This window comes from Prunus avium, chromosome 4 (assembly GCF_965620075.1).
Source record: "Prunus avium chromosome 4, drPruAviu1.hap1.1, whole genome shotgun sequence".
In the NCBI taxonomy this organism is placed as follows: Eukaryota; Viridiplantae; Streptophyta; class Magnoliopsida; order Rosales; family Rosaceae; genus Prunus; species Prunus avium.
In genome coordinates, this window is record NC_142287.1 from 930,447 (window position 1) to 957,075 (window position 26,629).

The following is a 26,629-nucleotide window of genomic DNA, read 5'->3' on the forward strand; positions in this document are numbered from 1 at the left end:
TTCTAGAGATCGGATTTCACTCAAACTTAACCAAATGACTCCTCCCACCATATTATGATGTTGCCCAAGTTTTGGGCTCGATCCGAAATCAATAGGTGTAAGAAATTGGACAATTTATGTTCAAAGGCAGTTCGTTCCTAATCGGAGTGGTTGGTGTATTCCATAGTTCTAGAGATCGGATTTCACTCAAAACTAACCAAATGACTCCTCCCCCCATATTATGGTGTTGCCCAAGTTTTGGGCTCGATACGAAATCAATAGGTGTAAGAAATTGGACGATTCAAGTTCTAAGGCAGTTCGTTCCTAATTGGAGTGGTTGGTGTTTTGGGTAGTTCTAGAGATCGGATTTCACTCAAACTTAACCAAATGACTCCTCCCACCATATTATGATGTCACCCAAGTTTTGGGCTCGATCCGAAATCAGTAGGTGTAAGAAGTTGGACAATTCAAGTTCAAAGGCAGTTCGTTCCTAATTGGAGTGGTTGGTGTTTTGGGTAGTTCTAGGGATCGGATTTCACTCAAACTTAACCAAACGACTCCTCCCACCATATTATGATGTTGCCCAAGTATTGGGCTCGATCCGGAATCAATAGGTGTAAGAAATTGGACAATTTATGTTCAAAGGCAGTTCGTTCCTAATCGGAGTGGTTGGTGTATTCCATAGTTCTAGAGATCGGATTTCACTCAAAACTAACCAAATGACTCCTCCCACCATATTATGATGTTGCCCAAGTGTTGGGCTCGATCCGAAATCAATAGGTGTAAGAAATTGGACAATTTATGTGCAAAGGCAATTCGTTCCCAATCGGAGTGGTTGGTATGTTCCATAGTTCTAAAGATCGGATTTCACTCAAACTTAACCACAAGACTCGTCCCACCATATTATGGTGTTGCCCAAGTTTGGGGCTCGATCTGAAATCAATAGGTGTAAGAAATTGGACAATTCAAGTTCAAAGGCAGTTCGTTCCTAATTGGAGTGGTTGGTGTTTTGGGTTGTTCTAGAGATCGGATTTCACTCTAACTTAACCACATGACTCCTCCCAGCATATTATAATGTTGCCCATGTTTTGGGCTCGATACGAAAATCAGTAGGTGTAAGAAATTGGACAATTCACGTTCAAAGGAAGTTCGTTCCTAATTGCAGTGGTAGGTGTTTTGGGTAGTTCTAGAGATCGGATTTCACAAAAACTTAACCAAATAACTCCTCCCACCATATTATGATGTTGCCCAAGTTTTGGGCTCGATCCGAAATCAATAGGTGTAAGAAATTGGACAATTCAAGTTCAAAGGCAGTTCGTTACTAATTGGAGTGGTTTGTGTTTTGGGTAGTTCTAGAGATGAGATTTCACTCAAACTTAACCAAATGACTCCTCCCACGATATTATGATGTTGCCCAAGTTTTGGGCTCCATCCGAAATCAATAGGTGTAAGAAATTGGACAATTTATGTTCAAAGGCAGTTCATTCCAAATCAGAGTGGTTGGTGTATGCCATAGTTCTAGAGATCGGATTTCACTCAAACTTAACCAAATAACTCCTCCCCCCATATTATGATGTTGCCCAAGTTTTGGGCTCGATCTGAAATCAATATGTGTAAGAAATTGGACAATTCAAGTTCAGAGGCAGTTCGTTCCTAATTGGAGTGGTTGGTGTTTTGGGTAGTTCTAGAGATTGGATTTCACTCAAACTTAACCAAATGACTCCTCCCACTATATTATGATGTTGCCCAAGTTTTGGGCTCGATCCGAAATCAATAGGTGTAAAAAATTGGACAATTTATGTTCAAAGGCAGTTCGTTCCTAATCGGAGTGGTTGGTGTATTCCCTAGTTCTAAAGATCGGATTTCACATAAAACTAACCAAATGACTCCTCCCTCAATACTATGATGTTGCCCAAGTTTTGGGCTCAATCCGGAATCAATAGGTGTAAGAAATTGGACAATTTATGTTCAAAGGCAGTTCGTTCCTAATCAGAGTGGTTGGTGTATTCCATAGTTCTAGAGATCGGATTTCACTCAAAACTAACCAAATGACTCCTCCCACCATATTATGTTGTTGCCCAAGTGTTGGGCTCTATCCGAAATCAATAGGTGTAAGAAATTTGACAATTTATGTGCGAAGGCAATTCGTTCCGAATCAGAGTGGTTGGTGTATTCCATAGTTCTAAAGATCGGATTTCACTCAAACTTAATCACAAGACTGATCAGTTCATAATTGTATATCATTTTGTGCCCCTCTAGCTTATGATTTGGTTATGTTATTGAGTTAAACTTGTGCTTTTAATCCCTTTTCTGTTTATCATTTAATCTTTGGGCCTTAGATAGCAATGGTGGCTTTGGATAGGAAAAGATGCAAAATTGTGCAAAAACGAGCAGACTGAGTTAGCAATTTGTTTCGGCCTTAACTTCCTCCTCCCAACTTGTGTTGGCCCAACTAATATGTGGTTGGAAAGAAGAGATTCTGAACTGCAAGATGGATTGCTAAAACGTATCAATTGATGAAGCCAAGCCCAATCCATGGGCCCATCAAAATGCACACCATACATTCCAGTCTATTTTCGACAGTCAATTTGCAAGGCCCAAAACATACACTTATACTGCTCATATGGGAATGCATTCTTTATCAAAGTTGTTCCAATGGGTGTCTATTATGACATATTCAAATTGGAGCCCCATTGGATACATATTGAAATCTCAGGCCTTCATACACCAAGCCTGGTTCAGCAGCATCTTTTATTTCCAGCAACCAAAAGAAAACTCACATGGGTTGGCAGCAAAAGGCAGCCACAATTGAACAACTTTGAACACCCATGTGAAGAAAGCTTGAGGTGCAGCAAAAGAAGTATGGGATGGGATTGATTCCAACCACACTAACATAGATAAGATGAAGTGGGAGTTATGGGTTGTATTAAATGAGGAATGGTGGTGTTGGATTTCATCATGATGTTCCTCCCTCTTAGCCCTATAAATAGAGGAGTCTTCAAGCTACAAAATTCACTTCAGCCATCCTCCACACTTCCATCATTCCATCAACACATCCAGAAATCATCCTCATACATTCCCACAACCCAAAACACTCAAGCAATCAACCCAATACTCTAAACTGCCCCAAAATCACCAAAACAGCTCCAGAAAACTCATCCCTTCCATTTCCCTACGAATTTCCTCTTTCTCAGCCATCACCACTCACTCAAACTCATCCCAAATCACCTCCATATCCTTCATACATCCTTCTAGACGTGGAGAAGCTCTTGGAGAAGCATTGGACACCACAAGAACTTCAGAAAAGGGTTTTTCTACTCTTATGGCATTCATTATGTTTTCCCATTTCTGTTTTAGTTTCTTTTCCATTATGAGTAGCTAAATCCATAACTAGGGCTTCGATGTAACCTAACATGAATATTCTGGGTTTATAAGTTTGAAGTTTGGAGTTTCAAGTTTGATTCATGATTCATGTTCTTATTCATTATGCTTATAAGTTAACATGCTTGTTTGAATGATTGATCACCATTAGAACTTGTTTGTTAACTATCTTGGTTTGAATTAAGAGTAGACACCATGCTTTAATTCGAATTGAACTATGAATAGGAAGAGTATGTATGGACATTCGACAACATGGATTAGATACATGCTTGGTTGTTTAAATTGTTCTTCTATGCTTAATGGGTTCCTAATGCCTAATTTAGGTTAGACAACAAATGATCAAATTAGGGAATTAGGAACACAAGGTTAGAACCAAACACCATGGCCTAATCATACTTTAGCTAGAATCAATCTTTGAATATGAATTAGACTTGTTACTTGACTCCTTATAACCCAGAATTGAATTGTTATGGTGATTCGAATGCCCTAGTCTCCAAATCTGTTTTCCAACTCTTAAAACCACTCTTTGTTACATTTGTTTACTTATTTTTGTTTGCAATTTCATTTTGCTTCTTTTGTTCAACAATCACAACCACTCTTGTTTTAAATTCTGTTTTAGAAATAACCTCCTACTTTCTTAAATTTGGTAATCTAAGTGCATAACTAGTGTTAACTTCTCAGTCTTCGTGGGTACGACCTCGTACTTGTCTTGCTATACTACTAATTGCCCCGTACAATTGTGAGTTAACATAATAATTAACAACAAAGACTCGTCCCACCATATTATGGTGTTGCCCAAGTTTTGGGCTCGATCTGAAATCAATAGGTGTAAGAAATTGGACAATTCAAGTTCAAAGGCAGTTCGTTCCTAATTGGAGTGGTTGGTGTTTTGGGTAGTTCTAGAGATCGGATTTCACTCAAACTTAACCACATGACTCCTCCCACTATATTATGATGTTGCCCCAGTTTTGGGCTCGATCCGAAATCAATAGGTGTAAGAAATTGAACAATTCAAGTTCAAAGGCAGTTCGTTCCTAATTGGAGTGGTTGGTGTTTTAGATAGTTTTAGAGATCAGATTTCACTCAAACTTAACCAAATGACTCCTCCCACTATATTATGATGTTGCCCAAGTTTTGGGCTCGATCCGAAATCAATAGGTGTAAGAAATTGGACAATTCAAGTTCAAAGGCAGTTCGTTCCTAATTGGAGTGGTTGGGGTTTTGGGTAGTTCTAGAGATCGGATTTCACACAAACTTAACCAAATGATTCCTCCCACCATATTATGATGTTGCCCAAGTTTTGGGCTCGATCGGAATCAATAGGTGTAAGAAATTGGACAATTTATGTTCAAAGGCAGTTCGTTCCTAATCGGAGTGGTTGGTGTATGCCAGAGTTCTAGAGATCGGATTTCACTCAAACCTAACCAAATGACTCCTCCCACCATATTGTGATGTTGCCCAAGTGTTGGGCTCGATCCGAAATCAATAGGTGTAAGAAATTGGACAATTCAAGTTCAAAGGCAGTTCGTTCCTAATTGGAGTGGTTGGTGTTTTGGGTAGTTCTAGAGATCAGATTTCACTCAAACTTAACCAAATGACTGCTCCGACCATATTATGGTGTTGACCAAGTTTTGGGCTCGATCCGAAATCAATAGGTGTAAGAAATTGGACAATTCAGGTTCAAAGGTAGTTCGTTCCTAATTGGAGTGGTTGGTGTTTCGGGAAGTTCTAGAGATCGGATTTCACTCAAACTTAACCAAATGACTCCTCCCACCATATTATGTTGTTGCCCAAGTTTTGGGCTTGATCCGAAATCAATAGGTGTAAGAAATTGGACAATTCAAGTTCAAAGGAAGTTCGTTCCTAATTGGAGTGGTTGGGGTTTACGGTAGTTCTAGAGGTCGGATTTCACTCAAACTTAACCAAATGACTCCTCCCACCATATAATGATGTTGCCCAAGTTTTGGGCTCGATCCGGAATCAATAGGTGTAAGAAATTGGACAATTTATGTTCAAAGGCAGTTCGTGCCTAATCGGAGTGGTTGGTGTATTCCATAGTTCTAGGGATCGGATTTCACTCAAAACTAACCAAATGACTCCTCATACCACATTATGATGTTGCCCAAGTGTTGGGCTTGATCCGAAATCAATAGGTGTAAGAAATTGGACAATTTATGTTCAAAGGCAGTTCGTTCCTAATCGGAGTGGTTGGTGTATTCCATAGTTCTAGGGATCGGATTTCACTCAAAACTAACCAAATGACTCCTCCCACCACATTATGATGTTGCCCAAGTGTTGGGCTTGATCCGAAATCAATAGGTGTAAGAAATTGGACAATTTATGTGCAAAGGCAGTTCGTTCCTAATCGGAGTGGTTGGTGTATTCCATAGTTCTAGGGATCAGATTTCACTCAAAACTAACCAAATGACTCCTCCCACCGTATTATGATGTTGCCCAAGTGTTGGGCTTGATCCGAAATCAATAGGTGTAAGAAATTGGACAATTTATGTGCAAAGGCAGTTCGTTCCTAATCGGAGTGGTTGGTGTATTCCATAGTTCTAAAGATCGGATTTCACTCAAACTTAACCACATGACTCGTCCCACCATATTATGGTGTTGCCCAAGTTTTGGGCTCTATCCGAAATCAAGGGTGTAAGAAATTGGACAATTCAAGTTCAAAGGCAGTTCGTTCCAAATTGGACTGGTTGGGGTTTTGGGTAGTTCAAGAGATGGGATTTCACTCAAACTTAACCAAATAACTCCACCCACCATATTATGATGTTGCCCAAGTTTTGGGCTCGATCCGTAATCAATCGGTGTAAGAAATTGGACAATTTATGTTCAGAGGCAGTTCGATCCAAATCGGAGTGGTTGGTGTATGCCACAGTTCTGGAGATCGGATTTCACTCAAAACTAACCAAATGACTCCTCCCACCATATTATGATGTTGCCCAAGTTTTGGGCTCGATCTGAAATCAATAGGTGTAAGAAATTGGACAATTTATATGCAAAGGCAGTTCGTTCCTAATCGGAGTGGTTGGTGTATTCCATAGTACTAGAGATCGGATTTCATTCAAAACTAACCAAATGACTCCTCCCACCATATTATGGTGTTGCCCAACTTTTGGGCTCGATCCGAAATCAATAGGTGTAAGAAATTGGGCAATTCAAGTTCAAAGGCAGTTCGTTCCTAATTGGAGTGGTTGGTGTTTTGGGTAGTTCAAGAGATGGGATTTCACTCAAACTTAACCAAATGACTCCACCCACCACATTATGATGTTGCCAAAGTTTTGGGATCGATCCGCAATCAATAGCTGTAAGAAATTGGACAATTTATGTTCAAAGGCAGTTCGTTCCAAATCGGAGTGGTTGGTGTATGCCATAGTTCTAGAGATCGGATTTCACTCAAAACTAACCAAATGACTCCTCCCACCATATTATGATGTTGCCCAAGTTTTGGGCTCGATCCGAAATCAGTAGGTGTAAGAAATTGGACAATTTATGTGCCAAGGCAGTTCGTTCCTAATCGGAGTGGTTGGTGTATTCCATAGTACTAGACATCGGATTTCACTCAGAACTAACCAAATGAGTCCTCCCACCATATTATGGCGTTGCCCAAGTTTTGGGCTCGATCCGAAATCAATAGGTGTAAGAAATTGGACAATTCAAGTTCAAAGGCAGTTCGTTCCTAATCGGAGTGGTTGGTGTTTTGGGTAGTTCTAGAGATCGGATTTCACTCAAACTTAACCAAATGACTCCTCCCACTATATTATGATGTTGCCCCAGTTTTGGGCTCGATCCGAAATCAATCGGTGTAAGAAATTGGACAATTCAGGTTGAAAGGCTGTTCGTTCCTAATTGGAGTGGTTGGTGTTTTGGGTAGTTCTAGAGATCGGATTTCACTCAGACTTAAGCAAATGACTCCTCCCACCATATTATGATGTTGCCCAAGTTTTGGGCTCGATCCGAAATCAAGAGGTGTAAGAAATTGGAGAATTCAAGTTCAAAGGCAGTTCGTTCCAAATTGGACTGGTTGGGGTTTTGGGTAGTTCAAGAGATGGGATTTCACTCAAACTTAACCAAATAACTCCACCCACCATATTATGATGTTGCCCAAGTTTTGGGGTCGATCCGTAATCAATCGGTGTAAGAAATTGGACAATTTATGTTCAGAGGCAGTTCGTTCCAAATCGGAGTGGTTGGTGTATGCCACGGTTCTGGAGATCGGATTTCACTCAAAACTAACCAAATGACTCCTCCCACCATATTATGATGTTGCCCAAGTTTTGGGCTCGATCCGAAATCAATAGGTGTAAGAAATTGGACAATTTATATGCAAAGGCAGTTCGTTCCTAATCGGAGTGGTTGGTGTATTCCATAGTACTAGAGATCGGATTTCATTCAAAACTAACCAAATGACTCCTCCCACCTTATTATGGTGTTGCCCAACTTTTGGGCTCGATCCGAAATCAATAGGTGTAAGAAATTGGGCAATTCAAGTTCAAAGGCAGTTCGTTCCTAATTGGAGTGGTTGGTGTTTTGGGTAGTTCAAGAGATGGGATTTCACTCAAACTTAACCAAATGACTCCACCCACCACATTATGATGTTGCCAAAGTTTTGGGATCGATCCGCAATCAATAGCTGTAAGAAATTGGACAATTTATGTTCAAAGGCAGTTCGTTCCAAATCGGAGTGGTTGGTGTATGCCATAGTTCTAGAGATCGGATTTCACTCAAAACTAACCAAATGACTCCTCCCACCATATTATGATGTTGCCCAAGTTTTGGGCTCGATCCGAAATCAGTTGGTGTAAGAAATTGGACAATTTATGTGCAAAGGCAGTTCGTTCCTAATCGGAGTGGTTCGTGTATTCCATAGTACTAGAGATCGGATTTCACTCAGAACTAACCAAATGAGTCCTCCCACCATATTATGGTGTTGCCCAAGTTTTGGGCTCGATCCGAAATCAAGAGGTGTAAGAAATTGGACAATTCAAGTTCAATGGCAGTTCGTTCCAAATTGGAGTGGTTGGGGTTTTGGCTTGTTCTAGAGATGGGATTTCACTCAAACTTAACCAAATGACTCCTCCCACCATATTATTATGTTGCCCAAGTTTTGGGCTCGATCCGAAATCAATAGGTGTTAGAAATTGGACAATTCAAGTTCAAAGGCAGTTCGTTCCTAATTGGAGTGGTTGGTGTTTTGGGTAGTTCTAGAGATCGAATTTCACTCAAACTTAGCCAAATGACTCCTCCCACCATATTATGATGTTGCCCAAGTCTTGGGCTCGATCCGAAATCAATCGGTGTAAGAAATTGGACAATTCAAGTTCTAAGCCAGTTCGTTCTTAATTGGAGTGGTTGGTGTTTTGGGTAGTTCTAGAGATCGGATTTCACTCAAACTTAACCAAATGACTCCTCCCTCCATGTTATGATGTTGGCCAAGTTTTGGGCTCGATCCGCAATCAATAGGTGTAAGAAAGTGCACAATTTATGTTCAATGGCAATTCGTTCCTAATCAGAGTGGTTGGTGTATTCCATAGTTCTAGAGATCGGATTTCACACAAAACTTACCGAATGACTCCTCCCACCATATTATGATGTTGCCCAAGTCTTGGGCTCGATTCGAAATCAATCGGTGTAAGAAATTGGACAATTCAAGTTCAAAGGCAGTTCGTTCCTAGTTGGAGTGGTTGGTGTTTTGGGTAGTTCTAGAGATCGGATTTCACTCAAACTTAACCAAATGACTCCTCCCACCATATTATGATGTTGCCCAAGTCTTGGGCTCGATTCGAAATCAATCGGTGTAAGAAATCAGCCAATTCAAGTTCAAAGGCAGTTCGTTCCTAATTGGAGTGGTTGGTGTTTTGCGTAGTTCTAGAGATCGGATTTCACTCAAACTTAACCAAATGACTCCTCCCACCATATTATGATGTTGCCCAAGTTTTGGGATCGATCAGAAATCAATAGGTGTAAGAAATTGGACAATTCAGGTTCAAAGGCAGTTCGTTCCTAATTGGAGAGGTTGGTGTTTTGGGTAGTTCTAAAGATTGGATTTCACTCAAACTTGACCAAATGACTCCTCCCACAATATTATGATGTTGCCCCAGTTTTGGGCTCGATCCGAAATCAGTAGTTAAGAAATTGGGCAATTCAAGTTCAAAGGCAGTTCATTCCTAATTGGAGTGGTAGTTGTTTTGGGTAGTTCTAGAGATCGGATTTCACTCAAACTTAACCAAATGACTCCTCCCACCATATTATGTTGTTGGCCAAGTTTTGGGCTCGATCCGAAATCAATAGGTGTAAGAAAGTGGACAATTTATGTTCAATGGCAGTTCGTTCCTAATCAGAGTGGTTGGTGAATTCCATAGTTCTAGAGATCGGATTTCACACAAAACTTACCAAATGACTCCTCCCACCATATTATGATGTTGCCCAAGTCTTGGGCTCGATTCGAAATCAATCGGTGTAAGAAATTGGACAATTCAAGTTCAAAGGCAGTTCGTTCCTAATTGGAGTGGTTGGTGTTTTGGCTAGTTCTAGAGATCGGATTTCACTCAAACTTAACCAAATGACTCCTCCCACCATATTATGATGTTGCCCAAGTTTTGGGATCGATCAGAAATCAATAGGTGTAAGAAATTGGACAATTCAGGTTCAAAGGCAGTTCGTTCCTAATTGGAGAGGTTGGTGATTTGGGTAGTTCTAAAGATTGGATTTCACTCAAACTTGACCAAATGACTCCTCCCACAATATTATGATGTTGCCCCAGTTTCGGGCTCGATCCGAAATCAATAGTTAAGAAATTGGGCAATTCAAGTTCAAAGGCAGTTCATTCCTAATTGGAGTGGTTGTTGTTTTGGGTAGTTCTAGAGATCGGATTTCACTCAAAGTTAACCAAATGACTCCTCCCACCATATTATGTTGTTGGCCAAGTTTTGGGCTCAATCCGAAATCAATAGGTGTAAGAAATTGGACAATTCCAGTTCAATGGCAGTTCGTTCCTAATTGGAGTGTTTGGTGTTTTAGTTAGTTCTAGAGATCGGATTTCACTCAAAACTAATAAAATGACTCCTCCCAGCATATTATAATGTTACCCAAGTTTTGGGCTCGATCCGAAATCAATAGGTGTAAGAAATTGGACAATTCAAGTTCCAAACCAGTTCGTTCCTAATTGGAGTGGTTGGTGTTTTGGGTAGTTCTAGAGATTGGATTTCACTCAAACTTAACCAAATGACTCCTCCCACTGTGTTATGATGTTGCTCCAGTTTTGGGCTCGATCCGAAATCAATAGTTGTAAGAAATTGGACAATTCAAATTCAAAGGCAGTTCGTTCCTATTTGGTGTGGTTGGTGTTTTGGGTAGTTCTAGAGGTCGGATTTCACTCAAACTTAACCAAATGACTTCTCCCACCATATTATGATGTTGCCCAACTTTTGGGCTCGATCCGAAATCAATAGGTGTAAGAAATTGGAAAATTCAAGTTCAAAGGCAGTTCGTTCAAAGGCAGTTCGTTCCTAATCGGATTTCCCTCAAACTTAACCAAATGACACCTCCTAGCATATTATATTGTTGCCCAAGTTTTGGGCTCGATCCGAAACCAATAGGTGTAAGAAATTGGACAATTCATGTTCAAAGGCAGTTCGTTCCTAATTGGAGTGGTTGGTGGTTTTGGTAGTTCTAGAGATCGGATTTCACTCAAACTTAACCAAATGACTCCTCCCACTATATTATGATGTTGCCCCAGTTTTGGGCTCGATCGGAAATCAATAGGTGTAAGAAATTGGAAAATTCAAGTTCAAAGGCAGTTCGTTCCTAATCGGAGTGGTTGGTGTATACCTTTGTTCTAGAGATCGGATTTCGCTCAAACTTAACCAAATAACTCCTCCCAGCATATTATATTGTTGCCCAAGTTTTGGGCTCGATCCGAAATCAATAGGTGTAAGAAATTGGACAATTCATGTTCAAAGGCAGTTCGTTCCTAATTGGAGTGGTTGGTGTTTTGGGCAGTTCAAGAGATCTGATTTCACTCAAACTTAACCAAATGACTCCTCCCACTGTATTATGACGTTGCCCCAGTTTTGGGCTCGATCCGAAATCAATAGTTGTAAGAAATTGGACAATTCAAGTTCGAAGGCAGTTCGTTCCTAATTGGAGTGGTTGGTGTTTTGGGTAGTTCTAGAGATCGGATTTCCCTCAAACTTAACCAAATGACTCCTCCCAGCATATTATATTGTTGCCCAAGTTTTGGGCTCGATCCGAAATCAGTAGGTGTGAGAAATTGGACAATTCATGTTCAAAGGCAGTTCGTTCCTAATTGGAGTGGTTGGTGTTTTGGGTAGTTCAAGAGATCTGATTCACTCAAACTTAACCAAATGACTCCTCCCACTGTATTATGACGTTGCCCCAGTTTTGGGCTCGATCCGAAATCAATAGTTGTAAGAAATTGGACAATTCAAGTTCGAAGGCAGTTCGTTCCTAATTGGAGTGGTTGGTGTTTTGGGTAGTTCTAGATATCGGATTTCACTCAAACTAAACCAAATGACTCCTCCCACTGTGTTATGATGTTGCCCCAGTTTTGGGCTCGATCCGAAATCAATTGTTGTAAGAAATTGGACAATTCAAATTCAAAGGCAGTTCGTTCCAATTTGGAGTGGTTGGTGTTTTCGGTAGTTCTAGAGATCGGATTTCACTCAAACTTAACCAAATGACTCCTCCCACCATATTGTGACGTTGCCCTAGTTTTGGGCTCGATCCGAAATCAATAGGTGTAAGAAATTGGACAATTGAAGTTCAAAGGCAGTTCGTTCCTAATTGTAGTGGTTGGTGTTTCGGGCAGTTCCAGAGATCGAATTTCACTCAAACTTAACCAAATGACTCCTCCCACTATATTATGATGTTGCCCCAGTTTTGGGCTCGATCGGAAATCAATAGGTGTAAGAAATAGGAAAATTCAAGTTCAAAGGCAGTTCGTTCCTAATCGGAGTGGTTGGTGTATACCTTTGTTCTAGAGATCGGATTTCGCTCAAACTTAACCAAATAACTCCTCCCAGCATATTATATTGTTGCCCAAGTTTTGGGCTCGATCCGAAATCAATAGGTGTAAGAAATTGGAAAATTCAAGTTCAAAGGCAGTTCGTTCCTAAGAGGAGTGGTTGGTGTATACCATAGTTCTAGAGATCGGATTTCGCTCAAACTTAACCAAATGACTCCTCCCAGCATATTATATTGTTGCCCAAGTTTTGGGCTCGATCCGAAATCAATAGGTGTAAGAAATTGGACAATTCATGTTCAAAGGCAGTTCGTTCCTAATTGGAGTGGTTGGTGTTTTGGGTAGTTCTAGAGATCGGATTTCACTCAAACTTAACCAAATGACTCCTCCCACCACATAATGACGTTGCCCCAGTTTTGGGCTCGATCCGAAACCAATTGGTGTAAGAAATTGGACAATTCAAGTTCAAAGGCAGTTCGTTCCTAATTGGAGTGGTTGGTGGTTTTGGTAGTTCTAGAGATCGGATTTCACTCAAACTTCACCAAATCACTCCTCCCACTATATTATGATGTTGCCCCAGTTTTGGGCTCGATCCGAAATCAATAGGTGTAAGAAATTGGACAATTCAAGTTCAAAGGCAGTTTGTTCCTAATTGGAGTGGTTGGTGTTTTGGGTTGTTCTAGAGATCGGATTTCACTCAAACTTAACCAAATGACTCCTCCCACTGTATTACGATGTTGCCCCAGTTTTGGGCTCGACCCGAAATCAATAGTTGTAAGAAATTGGACAATTCAAATTCAAAGGCAGTTCGTTCCTATTTGGAGTGGTTGGTGTTTTGGGTAGTTCTAGAGATCGGATTTCACTCACACTTAACCAAATGACTCGTCCCACTATATTATGATGTTGCCCCAGTTTTGGGATCGATCTGAAATCAATAGGTGTAAGAAATTGGACAATTCAAGTTCAAAGGCAGTTCGTTCCTAATTGGAGAGGTTGGTGTTTTGGGTAGTTCTAGAGATCGGATTTCACGCACACTTAACCAAATGACTCGTCCCACTATATTATGATGTTGCCCCAGTTTTGGGATCGATCCGAAATCAATAGGTGTAAGAAATTGGACAATTCAAGTTCAAAGGCAGTTCGTTCCTAATTGGAGAGGTTGGTGTTTTGGGTAGTTCTAGAGATCGGATTTCACTCACACTTAACCAAATGACTCCTACCACTATATTATGATGTTGCCCCAGTTTTGAGCTCGACCCGAAATCAATAGTTGTAAGAAATTGGACAATTCAAATTCAAGGGCAGTTTGTTCCTATTTGGAGTGGTTGGTGTTTTGGATAGTTCTAGAGGTCGGATTTCACTCAAACTTAACCACACGACTCCTCCCACCATATTATGATGTTGCCCAAGTTTTGGGCTCGGTCCGACATCAATAGGTGTAAGAAATTGGACAAGTTATGTTCAAAGAAAGTTCGTTCCTAATCGGAGTGGTTGGTGTATACCATAGTTCTAGAGATCGGATTTCACTCAAACTTAACCAAATGACTCCTCCCAGCATATTATATTGTTGCCCAAGTTTTGGGCTCGATCCGAAATCAATAGGTGTAAGAAATTGGACAATTCATGTTCAAAGGCAGTTCGTTCCAAATTGGAGTGGTTGGTGTTTTGGGTAGTTCTGGAGATCGAATTTCACTCAAACTTAACAAAATCACTACTTCCACCATATTATGATGTGGCCCAAGTTTTGGGCTTGATCCGAAATGAATAGGAGTAAGAAATTGGACAATTCAAGTTCAAAGGCCGTTCGTTCCTAATTGGAGTTGTTAGCGTTTTGGGTAGTTCTAGAGCTCGGATTTCACTCAAACTTAACAAAATCACTCCTTCCACCATATTATGATGTGGCCCAAGTTTTGGGCTCGGTCCGAAATCAATAGGTGTAAGAAATTGGACAATTCAAGTTCAAAGGCAGTTCGTTCCTAATTGGAGTGGTTGGTGTTCTGGGTTGTTCTAGAGATCGGATTTCACTCAAACTTAACCAAATGACTCCTCCCACCATATTATGGTGTTGCCCAGGTTTTGGGCTCGATCCGAAATCAATAGGTGTAAGAAATTGGAAACTTTATGTTCAAAGGCAGTTCGTTCCTAATCGAAGTGGTTGGTGTATTCCATTGTTCTAGATATTGGATTTTGCTCAAAACTAACCAAATGACTCCTCCCACCATATTATGATGTTGCCCCTGTTTTGGGCTCGATCCGAAATCAGTAGGTGTAAAAAATTGGACAATTCAAGTTCAAAGGCAATTCGTTCCTAATTGGAGTGGTTGGTGTTTTGGGTAGTTCTAGAGATCGGATTTCACTCAAACTCAACCAAATGACTCCTCCCACCATATTATGATGTTGCCCATGTTTTGGGCTCGATCCGAAATCGAAAGGTGTAAGAAATTGGATAATTCAAGTTCGAAGACAGTTCGTTCCTAATTGGAGTGGTCGGTGTTTTGGGTAGTTCTGGAGATCATATTTCACTCAAACTTAACCAAATGACACCTCAAACCATATTATAATGTTGCCCAAGTTTTGGGCTCGATCCGATATCAATAGGTGTAAGAAATTGGACAATTTATGTTCAAAGGCAGTTCGTTCCTAATCGTAGTGGTTGGTGTATTCCATAGTTCTAGAGATCGGATTTCAGTCAAAACTAGCCAAACGACTCCTCCCACCATAATATGATGTTGCCCCAGTTTTGGGCTCGATCCGAAATTAATAGGTGTAAGAAATTGGACAATTTATGTTCAAAGGCAGTTTGTTCCTAATCGGAGTGGTTGGCGTATTCCATAGTTCTAGAGATCGGATTTCACTCAAACTTAACCAAATGACTCCTCCAACAATATTATGATGTTGCCCAAGTTTTGGGCTCGATCCGAAGTCAATAGGTGTAAGAAAGTGGACACTTTATGTTCGAAGGCAGTTCGTTCCTAATCGGAGTGGTTGGTGTATTCCATAGTTCTGGAGATCGGATTTCACTCAAATCTAACCAAATGACTCCACCCACCATATTATGATGTTGCCCAAGTTTTGGGTTCGATCCGAAATCAATAGGTGTAAGAAATTGGACAATTTATGTTCAAAGGCAGTTCGTTCCTAATCGGAGTGGTTGGTGTATTCCATAGTTCTGGAGATCGGATATCACTCAAAACTAACCAAATGACTCCTCCCATCATATTATGATGTTGCCCAAGTTTTGGGCTCGATCCGAAATCAATAGGTGTAAGAAATTGGACAATACAAGTTCAAAGGCAGTTCGTTCCTAATTGGAGTGGTTGGTGTTTTGGGTAGTTCTAGAGATTGGATTTCACTCAAACTTAACCAAATCACTCCTCCCACCATATTATGCTGTTGCCCAAGTTTTGGGCTCGATCCGAAATCAATAGGTGTAAGAAATTGGACAATTCAAGTTCAAAGGCAGTTAATTCCTAATTCAAGTGGTTGGTGTATTCCATAGTTTTAGAGATCGGATTTCACTCAAACTCAACCAAATGACTCCTCCCACCATATTATGATGTCGCCCAAGTTTTGGGCTCGATCCGAAATCAATAAGTGTAAGAAATTGGACAATTCAAGTTCGCAGGCAGTTCGTTCCTAATTGGAGTGGTTGGTGTTTTGGGTAGTTCTAGAGATCGGATTTCACTCAAACTTAACCAAATGACTCCTCCCACCATATTATGATGTTGCCCAAGTTTAGGGCTCCAACCGAAATAAATAGCTGTAAGAAATTGGTCAATTCATGTTCAAAGGCAATTCGTTCCTAAATAGCTGTTTTGGGCATTATAATGTTGCCCATGTTTTGGGCTCGATCCGAAATCAATAGGTGTAAGAAATTGGACAATTTATGTTCAAAGGCAGTTCGTTCCTAATCGGAGTGGTTGGTGTATTCCATAGTTCTAGAATTCGGATTTCACTCAAACTTAACCAAATGACTCCTCCAACCATATTATGATGTTGCCCAAGTTTTGGGCTCGATTCGAAATCAATAGGTGTAAGAAATTGGACAATTTATGTTCAAAGGCAGTTCGTTCCTAATCGGAGTGGTTGGCGTATTCCATAGTTCTAGAGATCGGATTTCACTCAAATCTAACCAAATGACGCCTCCCACCATATTATGATGTTGCCCAAGTTTTGGGCTCGATCCGAAATCAATAGGTGTAAGAAATTGGAGAATTTATGTTCAAAGGCAGTTCGTTCCTAATCGGAGTGGTTGGTGTATTCCATAGTTCTAGAGATCGGATATCACTCAGAACTAACCAAATGACACCTCCCCTCATATTATGATGTTGCCCATGTTTTGGGCTCGATCCGAAATCAATAGGTGTAAGAAATTGGACAATTCAAGTTCAAAGGCAGTTAATTCCTAATTCAAGTGGTTGGTGTATTCCGTAGTTTTAGAAATCGGATTTCACTCAAAATTAACCAAATTAATCCTCCCACCATATTATGATGTTGCCCAAGTTTTGGGGTTGATCCGAAATCAATACGGTTAAGAAATTGGACAATTCAAGTTCAATGGCAGTTCGTTCCTAATTGGGGTGTTTGGTGTATTGGGTACTTCTAGCGATCCGATTGCACTCAAAATTAACCAAATGACTCCTCCCACCACATTATGACGTTGCCCAAGTTTTGGGCTCTATCCGAAATCAATAGGTGTAAGAAATTGGACAATTCAAGTTCAATGGCAGTTCGTTCCTAATTGGGGTGTTTTGTGTATTGGGTAGTTCTAGCGATCCGATTGCACTCAAAATTAACCAAATGACTCCTCCCACCACATTATGACGTTGCCCAAGTTTTGGGCTCTATCCGAAATCAATAGGTGTAAGAAATTGGACAATTCAAGTTCAATGGCAGTTCGTTCCTAATTGGGGTGTTTGGTGTATTGGGTAGTTCTAGCGATCCGATTGCACTCAAAATTAACCAAATGACTCCTCCCACCACATTATGACGTTGCCCAAGTTTTGGGCTCTATCCGAAATCAATAGGTGTAAGAAATTGGACAATTCAAGTTCAATGGCAGTTCGTTCCTAATTGGGGTGTTTGGTGTATTGGGTAGTTCTAGCGATCCGATTGCACTCAAAATTAACCAAATGACTCCTCCCACCACATTATGATGTTGCCCAAGTTTTGGGCTCTATCCGAAATCAATAGGTGTAAGAAATTGGACAATTCAAGTTCATAGGCAGTTCGTTCCTAATTGGGGTGGTAGGTGTATTGGGTAGTTCTAAAGATCGGATTTCACTCAAAATTAACCAAATGACTCCTCCCACCATATTATGATGTTGCCCAAGTTTTGGGTTCGATCCGAAATCAATAGGTGTAAGAAATTGGACAATTTATGTTCAAAGGCAGTTCGTTCCTAATCGGAGTGGTTCCTGTATTCCATAGTTCTAGAGATCGGGCTTCACTCAAAACTAACCAAATAACTGATCGGTTCATAATTGTATATCATTTTGTACCCTTCTAGCTTATGATTTGGTTATGTTATTGAGTTAAACTTGTGCTTTTAATCCATTTTCTGTTTTGATAAGTCCATAATTTCGTACACTTGCTTGCCTTCTTTACTTAGTGATTTTGCTTAGTTTCTCTTTATTTTGAGTCACTTACCTCTGTTTGTGTGTTTTGTAGGTTAAGCTAGCAAGAGATCACATTTGATGCAATCCATGCATGTTAAGGGCTTATTGGGATAAGAGCAAGAGCTTAAAGACAAAACCAAAGTTGGGCCACACTTCTTGTCAGTCCAGTTTCGTAAGTCACCTTGTAGGTCTCATTTCAGCAATCTGCACAATTCGGATGAGGAGACATTCTTCATAGAGGTTGTTCAATTGGGTGTCTAGTATAACATATCCAAAATTCAGCCCAATGGAACATATGTGGAGTCCTTAGCCCGTCCAACACTGAACCATGCTCAGGAGGATTTGCAGCTGCCAGCTTTGAGCCTTGTCTCCTCCTTTGAGCCATGTGCCTCACCCATGCTGCAACTGACTTTGGATCCAACATAATGAGTGAAGTGGGGAGACATTCCAGCTATGAAACTCTAAAGGATCAAGTTGGTACATGCTGGAGTTATTATAGAGAAAGCATGTGCATGCATGTAAAGCATAAATGAAATGAAGTCAATTCCCGTCTCTGTTCGGCAGCCAAATTTCAAGGCCCAAAACGCATACTTCTACTGATCCGATAGGAATACTTTCTTCATAGAAGTTGTTCCAATGGGTGTCTACTATAACATATCCAAATTTGAGCCCCATTGGATAAGTTTTGAAACCTCTGGCCTTCCTACACCAAGTCTGGTTCAGAAGACTCGTTTTTGTTCAACAACCAAAAGAAGACCACATGGGTTGGCAGCAAAAGGTAGCCACAATTGATCACCTTTGATCCCATGTGAAGAAAGCTTGAGGTGCAGCAAAATAAGTATGGGATGGGATTGATTCCAACCACACTAACATAGACAAGATGAAGTGGGAGTTATGGGTTGTATTAAATGAGGAATGGTGGTGTTGGATTTCATCATGATGTTCCTCCCTCTTAGCCCTATAAATAGAGGAGTCTTCAAGCTATAACTAGGGCTTCGATGTAACCTAACATGAATATTCTGGGTTTATAAGTTTGGAGTTTCAAGTTTGATTCATGATTCATGTTCTTATTCATTATGCTTATAAGTTAACATGCTTGTTTGAATGATTGATCACCATTAGAACTTCACTACAAGAAAAAAGTCCTTTCACAACGCGCAATGTGCGTTGTGAAAACATATTGACAACATGCGGCGCACATTGTTGAAGCCGATGTCGTTAAAAGGTGTAGGGCTTTCGACAACACGCGTTGAACGTCGTCATTTATTTTGGCGCTCGTTGTGAACAACATTAACCACAACACGCGCACGTTGTAGGAGCGATTGACAACAACGTGCCGAGCGTGTTGTCTTATAATATTATGACAACATGTCTGTGCTCGTTGTTGTTTATGTTTTGACAACAAGCAATGCGCGTTGTTATATCAAATATATATGTTTTTTTTAAATAATTATCAAAATTACCTGATAAAAGTATAATTTATCTATAAATAGAAGCTCTATGATAAACATAAATATTTCCTTACTTCACATTCATAAGGCATCCCAGAATACAAAGCTTTCATTCAAAAGATAAATAAGGAGTTCCATATACATATTACAAAGTTATATTCATCCCAATATACTCATCGATGGTGAATGTAGCTGGAAACCACTGATTGAAGCTCATCAGCATCCTGAAAACCCCATTGCCTGTTGTAATTTGTTTGCATGCCAAAAGAAGACATGGAATGAGAAGTGCCCTCTTCGAAGCTGCCATATGAGACATTTTCTTCTGGGATATTCACTAAATTTTCTTCTGGGATATTTGAATTCATAATTCCATTCTCATAATTCCAACTTTGAGCTGCTTGATTAGGGTTTGAGCCATTGACAAAGCTTTGAGCTGCTTGATCCTTGAGGAAAGCTAACTGTGCTTGTAAGTTGACCACCTGAAAAGTTCAAACCAAAAGCATATACTCATCAGTTACTTCAACATACAATCTGAACAGAAACCCAATCTGAACATACAAAGGGTACTAAATGATTAACCTGCTGTTGGAGAGCAAAAATATGTGAAACACATCCATATATGGGATCTTGAATCCTGGCTTGAGCTTCATATGATATCGACATTGCGGCCTTGCATCGATCGCTCAACGGAAGGTGAACTAAAAGCCTCGACACATTGCTTGCGCCAAAAACCTTGTGGATGGCAGAAAAATCAACATCTCCCTCTTCATAGCAGAAATGAGGCGCAAAAATACACCCCGTCACACATTTTCTTCTCAAGAACTTGCAGGCTCCACAGGGAGAACCACAACCAGCCATGGTTTTGATGATCTTTTTTAATTGGGAGGGTTTTATATACGTTTTATGTTGGTGATTTTTGTTTTTGTTTTTACCGCATTATTGGTGATTTTTGCCCCGCATTATCCGCATTATTGTTTAGGGTTTTTGTTTTTGTTTTTACCGCATTATTGGTGATTTTTGCCCCGCATTATCCGCATTATGGTTTAGGGTTTTTGTAATATAATATTGCCCCGCATTATCCGCATTATTGGTGATTTTTTTTTTGTTTTTACCGCATTAATGTCGTCTTATAATATTGCCCCGCATTATCCGCATTATTGGTGATTTTTGTTTTTGTTTTTACCGCATTAATGGTGATTTTTGTTTTTGTTTTTACCGAACCTTGGATCCTACCTAACAAATAATAATAAACCATGGCAGCCATTATCAAACACATCATTCCCACTTTTTCCAGTTGCTGAGTTGGTTTTGGTTTTGTCACTTTCACCGTATTCAATTTCAGATTTACTTGTGTTTTGATCAATTGTTTAAACTTAAAGCAAGCTGGAAGGTGAAGAAAAATTGGGATCCTACCTAACAAATAATAATAAACCATGGCAATCAGAACCATCAAACGCATGTAAAGAATCATGCCATCCCTCTTAACATAAAGCAATACAAGGCATCAGTGCATTGCAACAAAGTCTGGAAAACCAAGTAACTAAACCAATCAGCAAATTTAGCATTCATAAGCAAAGCTAAACTAAATAGTAATCCCAGTTTGCAGCAATAAATTCATGTTAAGGACAGGGAAAATAAAAGTAACATCGTCTACAAAGACAGGGAAAATAAAAGTAACATAGATGGGTACCAAGAATAGGCATGTGGATCTGGCCAAAACCTTGCAGGCACTAAATTGCTTGCCTGAGTACATGTATAAAGACATATATGGCTGATTCCTTAAAAACCAAAATTAGATGCAAATTTTAAACCTTTCTACATTGTAAGTCCAAATTTCCTAAAGCAAAGACCTAAAATTGCTTACCTGGCCTTTGCTCCTTCAACTTTGTGAAGGTTTGGGAGAGACTGACGGTTTGGAATCTGATTCCAAATATACAAGAATTGAACCCAGATGTACAAGATCTACAAGATAAATTCATATGGAAGAAGAAAGAAGAAAAAGGGATTTGAAAAAAAAAATAGAACCAGAAATAACGTAGGGAGAAGAAGAGAGGGATAGGGAAAAAAAAAAAAGAGGTAGAAGAAAAGAGAGAGAGAGAGAAGAAGAACAAGAAAAAAGAGAAAGAGAAAGAAAAGAAAGAAAAAGAGAAAGAAAGAAAAAGAGAAAGAAGAGAGAGACTGTCGGCGGTACAGGGAGAAGAGAAAAGAAGAAGAAAAAAGAGAGAAGAAAAAGAGAGAGAGAAATAGAAAGAGAAAGAAAGAGAGAGAGGATGCGCATGCGCATGCGGGGCTTTTTCCCGCAAAAAATTTCACTCTCTTTTCCGCCAATATTTTATTTATTTAATAAATTAATATAATTTTGACAACACGCTTCGTGCGTTGTAGAACTTAAAACTACTACAACATGCAAGGCCGCGTTGTGAAAATAGCTCTATTCTATATTTTGACAACACGCTATACACGCACGTTGTTATAAATTGTATAATACAACATGCTGCTTCTGCGGGTTGTTAAAAATATTGTTCCACAACGCATATGAATGCACGTTGTTGATTACATGTTGTCATAAGTTATTTTTCTTGTAGTGCTTGTTTGTTAACTATCTTGGTTTGAATTAAGAGTAGACACCATGCTTTAATTCGAATTGAACTATGAATAGGAAGAGTATGTATGGACATTCGACAATAGGGATTAGATACATGCTTGGTTGTTTAAATTGTTCTTCTATGCTTAATGGGTTCCTAATGCTTAATTTTAGGTTAGACAACAAATGATCAAATTAGGGAATTAGGAACACAAGGTTAGGACCAAACACCATGGCCTAATCATACTTTAGCTAGAATCAATCTTTGAATCTGAATTAGACTTGTTACTTGACTCCATATAACCCAGAATTGAATTGTTATGGTGATTCGAATGCCCTAGTCTCCAAATCTGTTTTCCAACTCTTAAAACCACTCGTTGTTACACTTGTTTATTTGCTTTCATTTGCAATTTCAGTTTTCTCACTTCCTTTCACAATCACAATCACTCTCACTTTAATTCCTGTTTTAGACTTAACTTCCTAACTTCTTGAATTCGGTAATCTACGTACATAACTAATTTGAACTTCTCAGTCTTCGTGGGTACGACCTCGTACTTGTCTTGCTATACTACTAATTGCCCCGTACATTGCGAGTTAACATAATAATTAACAACAATGACTCCTCCCACCATAGTATGATGTTGCCCAAGTTTTGGCCTCGATCCGAAATCAATAGGTGTAAGAAATTGGACAATTCAAGTTCAAAGGCAGTTCGTTCCTAATTGGAGTGGTTGGTGTTTTGGGTAGTTCTAGAAATTGGATTTCACTGAAACTTAACCAAATGACTCCTCCCACCATATTATCATGTTGCCCAAGTTTTGGGCACGATCCGAAATCAATTGGTGTAAGGAATTTGACAATTCAAGGTCAAAGGGAGTTCGTTCCTAATTGGAGTGGTTGGTGTTTTCACTACTACAAAAAGGGCAAAAGACGACCAGGAAACAACGACTCCTCCCACCATATGATGATGTTGCGGAAGTTTTGGGCTCGATCCGAAATCAATAAGTGTAAGAAATTGGACAATTCAAGTTCAAAGGCAGTTCGTTCCAAATTGGGGCGGTTGGTGTATTGGGTAGTTCTAGAGATCGGATTTCACTCAAAATTAGTCAAATGACTCCTCCCACCATATTATGATGTTGCCCAAGTTTTAGGCTCGATCCGAAATCAATAGGTGTAAGAAATGGGACAATTCAAGTTCAAAGGCAGTTCGTTCCTAATTGGACTGGTTGGTGTTTTGGGTAGTTCTAGAGATCGGATTTCACTCAAACTTAACCAAATGACTCCTCCAACCATATTATGATGTTGCCCAAGTTTTGGGCTCGATCCGAAATCAATAGGTGTAAGAAATTGGACAATTTATGTTCGAAGGCAGTTCGTTCCTAATCGGAGTGGTTGGTGTATTCCATAGTTCTAGAGATCGGATTTCACTCAAAACTAACCAAATGACTCCTCCCACCATATTATGATGTTGCCCAAGTTTTGGGCTCGATCTGAAATCAATAGGTGTAAGAAAATGGACAATTTATGTTCAAAGGCCACTACAAGGAAAAACCCTTTTGGCGACGAATCATATTTGGTCGCCCAATGTATGTTTTTGGTCGCTGATTATTATTACCGACAAAAATTTCGTCGCAATCTAGTTGTCGTAGAAGGGGCGTCGTAGATACTAGAAACAACGACCAAAAGCTATTTTGGTCGTTGATTATCATAAGCAACCAATAGTTCTTGTCGCCCATTTCTCATAATTTCGTCGTTGATCCCTTGTCTCTTTGGCGCCTAAAATTGATAAATGGCGCGAAAGTCCAAGGGATTGGCGACCAAATAAATATTTGGTCGTAGTTTACGATTGGCGTCCTACTATTTGGGTCTCCAAAAGTGTAAAATTTGGTCGCTGAAGTTATGTTTATTGGGGACCAAATAAAAATTTGGTCTTGGTTTATATTTAATGTCAATATTTTTGGTTGCTTATAATAAAAGCTTTGGTCGGGAAAATCTGTCTAGTTCCAAGTTTTTGTCTCAAATATTGAATTATTTTGTCGCCAATATTCAATTATTTTGTCGCTAATATCAAGTTATTTGGTCGCCAAGGATGTTGATTTTGAGGCTTTTTAAATTTTTTAAAAAACTAAAAAATATATTTTATTGAATATTAATAATATGCTTTATTTTATTTTTATATAATTAAATTAATATAGTTTTTATAAAACTTTTATTAAATGTCCCAAATAAAATTACCATATATAAGACTTCCCCAACTAAAATTCTACAAAGTACACAACATATATCACCATAAAAACATATCATAGTCCATGCAACATTTTCTTTTCATAAGCAAAACAGATTCATAAGCAAAATATAGTGACATAGCATAATTAACAAAATCACCATAGTCACAGCAACTAAGATCAAAGTCATGTCTACTAAGACATATGAAATATAAATAAAAGTTAGAGCTTACACATGTACCTCCACTTTCCTTCAAAAACACACAAAAGTACTTCTTCATCTCTTTAAGTCTTAGGAGCAGTTGCCACAAGCAACAGAAGCATATGCATCCATTCATACCAAAGCCTACATAAAATTTCAGCTAAGTCTATATACTACTTAACATATGGATGAGCAATGTGACCAAAGGTACAAATCATATTCTTGATCACACATATCTTTGATTTGAAACAAAAACCACAAACCAAAGTCAGATTGTAGGATTTGAGTCCATCAAAGTCACAAAATCACCAAGATCATCCATACCCAAAACAACCAAAAGGTTTAAAACCTACCTAATGACCATGACCAATATCTTCAAGACCATTATACAAACCATCACCACCACCTTGTAAGTTGTCACCGTGATGATTAGTTGTAGAATCATCAGAAGCAGAATCAGAATCAGAATCAGAAGAATCAGGTTGGAGCCGAGGTCCCTTACCATTGTACTTACTGTTGCATTTACGCTTCTTCCTAGATCTGTCATTAATCCCAGCTTGCAGCTGCTTAACGATGTCACAAAGTTTCTCCACAGTTTCTGAGAGCTTTGGTGCTCCATCCAGGACATGCCAAAAACCCTTTGGTGCTCCATCCAGACAAATTTCCATAAGCTGGAAAGTCATTAATTGTCCACATAACCGCTGCCCGTAGAGTGAAACCAGAATTAGTAAACTTGTCGTAAGTTGGCACACCTTGTTCCCATAACTCCTTCAATTCATCAACCAATGGGCGCAAATACACATCAATATCTTTGCTCGGAGCTTTTGGGCCTGGAATAAGCAAAGTCATCATTGAGTATTGTGCTTTCATACACATCCAAGGTGGCAGATTATACGGAACCACAATCACCGGCCACATACTATAAGAAAGGCTCATATTTCCAAACGGGTTGAACCCATCTGTTGCAAGACCTAACCTGATATTTCGTGGCTCTTGAGCAAACTCTGGGTAGATTAAATCGAACTCCTTCCACGCAATAGAGTCAGCTGGATGCCTCATAACACCCTCTTCATCCACCCTTTTATTAGCGTGCCACCTCATATACGCAGCTGTATTCTTTGACATAAACAATCGTTGTAATCTTGGCTTCAAAGGAAAGTAGCGCAACACTTTTTGTGGAACCTTCTTCCTCTTGACACTAGTACTTGGTTTATACCTTGGCTCATCACATTCCGGACATTTATCCTTATTTTCATGCTCTTTATAAAAGAGAGCACAATCATACTTGCACGCATCAATTTTTTCAAACCCCAAACCCAAATCTTTCAACATCTTATTTGTAGCATAATAAGATGGTGGAATGTTATGGGGTTTAGGACAGGCAGAACTCCATATCTCTAACATTGTATCAAACGATTTGTTAGTCCAATGGTTTTCAACCTTGTTAAGCATGAGCTGTACCATGAATGTTAAAACAGAACAGCCCCTAGTTCCAGGGAAAAGTTCTCGCTCAGCTTCTACCATTAACTTCTCATACTTACCTGCCTCAACCCTATGCACATTGGATTCATAATCATCACCCATAATATCTTCCCCATGTGGATCATGATCCATGTCTCGTGGAAATCTATCATTTAACATATCATGTACATAATTATCGGAGCCAGATGGAAGATTTGAAGTTTGTGTTGGTATCTCAAATGATTCCCCATGATATATCCATGTGTGATAAACCACAGACATCCCATTCTTCCATAAATGTGCATGAACAGTTGCAAGATCATGCAATTGCATATTTTGACACTTCATGCAGGGACATTTGGTCTCATTCTTGTCATTTACGTGCTGACTTGCTGCTTCCATAAATGATTGAATACCATCTGTATAACGTTTACTCAATCGGTTTCTTTCCCAAATCCATTGCTTATCCATTATACCATCCAGTAACACAATTTAGATGATGTCATATCTCATCCATGACTTGTTTTGTCTCCTTATACAATCAATATACAAGTTTGTCTCCTTATGACTCCGGTAAGGCCCTATCCCATTCCAGAATGCATATTCTGTGCGATAGTTAGCATCTGCAACAGGTCTAAAGTATCTTAATTACTGAGTAGTTAACTACTTCAAATGAATTCTAGGGTGAAACCTAATGTGAACTCTTACGGACTGTGCTAATCACAAAAGTTTAAAG

The 26,629-nt window shown here is 39.4% G+C and overlaps 2 protein-coding genes across 2 annotated transcripts; both read right to left on the minus strand.

The window, feature by feature from the left end:
* Positions 1-19,474: 19,474 nt before the first annotated feature.
* Positions 19,475-21,732, minus strand: LOC148294685 (LOB domain-containing protein 29-like). Its single transcript, XM_088251308.1, has 2 exons — positions 20,001-21,732; positions 19,475-19,900 (listed from the first exon to the last, which is right to left on the minus strand). Exons 1-2 carry the CDS (start codon positions 20,277-20,279, stop codon positions 19,595-19,597), a joined length of 585 nt encoding a protein of 194 aa, XP_088107434.1. The 5' UTR covers positions 20,280-21,732; the 3' UTR covers positions 19,475-19,594.
* A 3,053-nt stretch (positions 21,733-24,785) lies between these two features.
* Positions 24,786-26,364, minus strand: LOC110761624 (uncharacterized). The gene is made up of 2 exons (XM_021964149.2): positions 25,185-26,364; positions 24,786-25,078 (listed from the first exon to the last, which is right to left on the minus strand). The coding sequence occupies exons 1-2, from the start codon at positions 26,362-26,364 to the stop codon at positions 24,786-24,788; spliced, it is 1,473 nt and encodes a 490-aa protein (XP_021819841.2).
* Between the last annotated feature and the right edge of the window lie 265 nt (positions 26,365-26,629).